General features: G+C 40.7%; 1 protein-coding gene across 1 annotated transcript in view; it reads right to left on the bottom strand.

Annotated features, from left to right (window-relative positions):
• Positions 1-807: 807 nt before the first annotated feature.
• The window catches only part of syndig1l (synapse differentiation inducing 1-like), a 90,581-nt gene continuing 85,388 nt past the window's right edge, over positions 808-6,000 (bottom strand). Inside the window, exon 4 of the mRNA XM_014206116.2 lies at positions 808-3,137. Coding sequence (XP_014061591.1) covers positions 2,979-3,137 — 159 coding nt within the window. The 3' untranslated portion in view covers positions 808-2,978. The remainder of the gene's footprint in view (positions 3,138-6,000) is intronic.

The following is a 6,000-nucleotide window of genomic DNA, read 5'->3' as shown; positions in this document are numbered from 1 at the left end:
TCTAGAGTTCCTCTGTGGTGATGGGAGAACCTTCCAGAAGGACAACCATCTCTGCAGCACTCCACCAATCAGGCCTTTACGGTAAAGTGGCCAGATGGAAGCCACTCCTCAGTAAAAACCTGCGTGGAGTTTGCCAAAATGCACCTAAAGACTCTCAGACCATGATAACACCAAGATTGAACTCTGGCCTGAATGCCAATTGTCATGTCTGGTGGAAACCTGGCACAATCCCTACGGTGAAGCATGGTGGTGGCAGAATCATGCTGTGGGGATGTTTTTCAGCGGCAGGGACTGGGAGACTAGTCAGGATCGAGGCAAAGATGAACAGAGCAAAGAACAGAGATGAAATCCTTCTCCAGAGCTCTCAGGACCTCAGACTGGGGTGAAGGTTCACCTTCCAACAAGACAACGACTTTAAGCACACAGCCAAGACAACGCAGGAGTGGATTCGGGACAAGTCTCTGAATGTCCTTGAGTGGCCCAGCCAGAGCCCGGACTTGAAACCTTATCGAACATTGTTGAATTGACCTGAAAATAGCTGTGCAGCAACGCTCCCCATCCAACCTGACAGAGCTTGAGAGGATCTGCAGGAAAGAATGGGAGAAACTCCTCAAATACAGGTGTGCCAAGCTTGTAGCGTCATACCCAAGAAAACTTGAGGCTTTAATCGCTGCCAAAGGCACTTCAACAAAGTGCTGAGTAAAGGGTCTGAATACCTATGTAAATTTAATATTTCTGTTTTTTTATTAAAAAAAAATTAGCTAACATTGCTAAAAACATGTTTTTGCTTTGTCATTGTGGGGTATTGTGTGTAGATTAATGCAATAAAAAATTAAAAAATACAAATTTAGAATAAGGCTGTAACGTAACAAAATGTGGCAAAAGTCAAGGGGTCTGAATACTTTCCGAAGGCACTGTATATTATAGAGATGGTTAAAAAGTGGCGCTATTGCCAAAACACCTTCAATATTTGAGAAACGTTGAGAGAAGGCCAAGAGTGTGCAAAGCTGTCATCAAGGCAAAGAGTGGCTACTTTGAAGAATCTCAAATATAAAATATATTTTTATTTGTTTAACACTTTTTTTGGTTACTACATGATTCCATATGAGTTAGTTCATAGATCTGATGTCTTCACTATTATTCTACAATGTAGAAAATAGTAAAAATAAAGAAAAACCCTGGAATGAGTAGGTGTGTCCAAACTTTTGACTGGTACTGTATATATTTTTGTTCTTTCTGCATTTTGTTACAATTTATGTTAAGCCCTATTCTTTCTGAGTGAAAAAGACTTTAAGAGGAACTGAACCGGATGTGAGGACACCTCTGCTGTAACACTGTAATACTGGAAACATCAAAATAAATACAGTCTTCTGTCTACTACTAAGTGTCCAGTGCTTTGTTCGAGGACTGTTCGAGGACTGTTCGGCCATGCCAGTAGATCTGAATACACCTTCAGGCAGGGTTTAGTGAAGGTACCATAGAAAGTTAGAGGGGGAACCACATAGAAACACTAGCTCGGATGTATGGAGGGAAGGCAGAACCCTAACGGACCAAAACAAGACATTATTAGATAGATCTTATGGCGTTTCTCTTTGATGGACTGATATTGATGCCGCTTTAGGGAGGGAAACAACTTCAGCACTATGCATCTCTCTCCAGTATCTGTCCAGTTCATCTGCAGAAAGCAGGAAATTAGCTTTTTCTCCCCTTTTGAATTTAGATAATTCAATTTCTGCCAACACAGTTTGTTCAGTTAGAAAAACACACACACAATAATTATGTTATTAATTAATTATAGAATTGTGAGATCTGTCAATGTTTGGCAGCTTTGCTTTCTTGTTGTCATTTCAACAAACAGTAATTAACAGTTCTGAGTGTGTTGACAATAGCCCAGATAGTCTCCTTTATTAAGATGAAAACATGCCTTTGGCCAGACAAATGTTTGATCTGACTTTAAAGTTCTGAAAGTCAGAAAGCAATAAGGACCTGTTACATGACTACCCCATCAGTGGGAAGAGGGCTCTCTGTCTCTATCTCTCTCTCTAGTCTAAAAGGATCTCAGACGAGGGTCTTCATGTTGACAGAAAACCACCCAGCATTAGGCCTAGAACCAGGCCAATTGAAGAAGCATTTGATGGTATATTCAAAAAAATGGATAGTCAGTCAGTAGCAGGGGATCCAAATAGTCAACATTTTCAAAACCTGTTTAGAAGTTCAGATGACACAGAGAACTCAAGGTTTTTAGTGTTTCAGCTTATGTTTTCAGTGAGTCCTCCAGACACTGGGGCCCCTTGAAGTTCCTCCATTCCCTAAAGTCTCAGTAATTGGTGTCCATGTTTTTCCATGTCTGTTCCCTCCCCTGTCTGTCTCTGTTTCTGTAATGGTTTGTAGAATGTTGGAGGAACACAGCAGAGTTCAAACACCCTACAGGGGGGTGAAGACAACGGAGCAGAACAGCGGAACGGCAGAACTCAATTCTCTTCAACTTCACTCAGGTAACTTTTCCCAGAGAAATATGTCTGTTTTCAGTCTGTCCTGGTTTCGCCTTGCTCTCCTCCTCCTCCTCCTCCTCCCTTCCTGCCTTGCCCTTCTCAGTCTGTTCATCTAATCTTTGCTGACGGGGACCACCCGTAGGGAAGCTAAAGGGGGAGGATAGACAGATGTATGGATGAGAGAGAAAAAGACAGAGGAACATGCCCCAAAAACTGTTTCCATTGTTAGGAGCGCTGTTATGTTCCGGAGAGTTGGCAGTTCTAACCTCTGGCATTAGCTGTGTTCATTGAGAGTGGTGGTTCATCCTTCCTTTCCTCTTCTGTGGTTCCTCTGGTTGTCCAGGAGAAGAATGGAGGGATGGAGGGAGAAGGAGGAATATGTCCCCAAAAAGTTTCCATGCCAGTGGCAGTGTTCCATTCCAGGAAGAGACAGTTCCTAGTTGTCCTGCTTTTCCCCGGTGGTCTGGTCCGGGAGGTCAGGCACTGCTATACGTGTCCAGGCTTGGAGAGGTAGGCGATGAGGGCCACCACCACCCCAACGTAGACCCCTGTCCCAATGGTGATGGAAAGGGCTGCTAGGAATAGTGCCCTCCGGGATGCGATGCTCGCCAGCGGGAAGTCACCCTTCGTCACCGCCTTACTGGTCTGGAAGAAGGGAACAGAGGAGAGAGAGATGAGTGAGATATCGCCTTGGAAACACAATAGAACTGTGGAAAAGCTCATCATGGATTGTGGGTTTGAAAAATCGCAGTTAGGAGTCTTGTCATATGATGTAAGACATGTGAAAATGGTAGTTAGGACTAAACAAGTCTTCGGACATAAGATTTTAAAACTGGCAATTAGGAGTAGTCAAGCCTTGTGCGATACAGGTAACTGCCAAAATAAAGGAAACACTTGAGTAAATAAAGGATACAAAGTACATTGAAAGCAGGTGCTTTCACACAGCTGTGGTTCCTGAGCAATTCCTAAGCAATTAACATCCCATTATATTTAGCATTAAAATGTATAGAACGCTTGACCATTCTTTTGGCTACCATGGCTATGTGCCCATAGGATGACAATGGCCCCCATCCGCAGGGCACGAGCAGTCAATGAATGATTTGATGAGCACGAAAATGATATAAACCATATGCCATGGCCGTCTCAGTTACCAGATCTCAACCCTATTGAACACTCCTAGGAGATTCTGGAGTGGCGCCTGAGACTGTTTTCCATCACCATCAACGTAGAATGTTAGACTGACAGAACACATAGAATGTTAGAACACATAGAATGTTAGACTGTCAGAACACATAGAATGTTAGAACACATAGAATGTTAGACTGTCAGAACACATAGAATGTTAGAACGTTAGACTGACAGAACACATAGAATGTTAGAATGTTAGACTGACAGAACACATAGAATGTTAGAATGTTAGACTGACAGAACACATAGAATGTTAGAATGTTAGACTGACAGAACACATAGAATGTTAGAATGTTAGACTGACAGAACACATAAAATGTTAGAATATTAGACTGACAGAACACATAAAATGTTAGAATATTAGACTGACAGAACATATAGAATGTTAGAACATTAGACTGACAGAACACATAGAATGTTAGACTGTCAGAACACATAGAATGTTAGAATGTTAGACTGACAGAACACATAGAATGTTAGATTGTCAGTGTTGCATCCCTCCTATTGTGTTCCAGACACTTGTAGAATCTATGCCAAGGCACCCTGAAGCTGTTTTGGCTCGTGGTGACCCAACGCCCTGTTAAGACACTTCATGTTGGTGTTATCTTTATTTCTATTAAGAAAGGGAAAAGGGGGGTGGGGATACCTAGTCAGTTGTACAACTGAATGCCTTCAACTGAAATGTGTCTTCTGCATTTAACCCAACCCCTTAGGCTAACTGGTGTTTTCTTTATCTGGACTGTTACCTGTAGGGGCAGTCTCAGATAGAAGCCAGAGAATAGATTGGTGAACAATGAACGATGTCTACTGACGTTGCATTCATTTTCAGCGTAATAATTTTACATGACTAGTGAGTTTTTCTGAGAGGTGATGGAGAAAACACCAATTCCTCTTGGAGCTATGGACGACTCTTACCTGAACCATGAATAGCTAGCTGTCTGTCAGTAAAATCCTGCCAGTTATTCTGAAGAAAACATGTTTTAAGATATTTTGAGAATGACGAACGATGATTTTGGATGTGTCATTCATTTTAAATTCCTTTAAACATGTACATAGCAGGTGGGTTTTCTGAGGACAGGGATAGAATACAAATCCTACTGGAGTGATGAACGACTCCTAAACAATGAATCCTTTTGAAAACTAATGTAGACTTCTTATTCTGCATGTTTCAAGAGATTTCAAGGCAAACTAAACATGTTTTCATAAATAATTATGTTTTTCATTCTTAATAGCCAATTCAATTGCATTGAAAAACATGGGCATTTTATTTTAAAGGACAGGTAAGTTATTTCATACACAACTGTCTGCTCGAGTATTTACACATGGAAGAGTAACGATTAGCTAACACTAATTTTAACATCATGTATGTGTCTCAAATGTCACCATATTCCCTTTATAGTGCACTACTTTTGACCAGTGTCCTACAGTATGTGCACTATGTAGGGAATAGGGTGCCATTTGGGATGCACATAAGAGGCTAAAATGATTTATTTGTTAGCTAACCATTACCCCTTCCAGCTGACAGTTTTGTATGAAATAACCTACCTGTCCTTCAAAATAAAATACCCATGTTAGCTAGAATTCCCTTCCTGAACAGCGAAGCTGAAAATACATGCTTTATCTTTACTTCCATCAGTGGAGTTAGTTGGCTGTCTAAAGTTCAGCTTTTCATTTGTGTTTTAGAACCATACTTTTGAGTTGGTTTTATTTGTATTTTTATTTTTTGGGGGGGTGGGGTTTGATTTTGTATCTGTTTTATTAGTAAAATACACACGTTCCTTTCATGACTCTTATATTCTTCTACTAGCTGCGTTGGGTGTAGTGCTTACTGACCAATACAAGTGGAGTTAGTTCTTCTGGCTCTCAATACATTTGATGTATGAGACAAAAGTGTTAGCCCTGATAATGTAGTCAGTGGTTAATGTGTTAGCCCTGATAATGTAGTCAGTGGTTAATGTGTTAGCCCTGATAATGTAGTCAGTGGTTAATGTGTTAGCCCTGATAATGTAGTCAGTGGTTAATGTGTTTATTTATTTAAAACAACAACAAAAAGTGTGTCACCTTTATTTAACCAGGTAGGCTAGTTGAGAACAAGTTCTCATTTGCAACTGCGACCTGGACAAGATAAAGCAAAGCAGTTCGACGCATACAACAACACAGAGTTACACATGGAGTAAACAAACATACAATCATTAATACAGTACAAAAAAGTATATATACAGCATGTGCAAATGAGGTAGGATAAGGGAGGTAAGGCAATAAATAGGCCATGGTGGTGAAGTAATTACAATATAGCAATTAAACACTGGAATGGTAGAAT

Source organism: Salmo salar, chromosome ssa06 (genome assembly GCF_905237065.1).
Source record: "Salmo salar chromosome ssa06, Ssal_v3.1, whole genome shotgun sequence".
NCBI classification, from domain to species: domain Eukaryota; kingdom Metazoa; phylum Chordata; class Actinopteri; order Salmoniformes; family Salmonidae; genus Salmo; species Salmo salar.
Note: the sequence above shows the minus strand (reverse complement) of the source record. Positions and strands in the feature narration are given on the sequence as shown.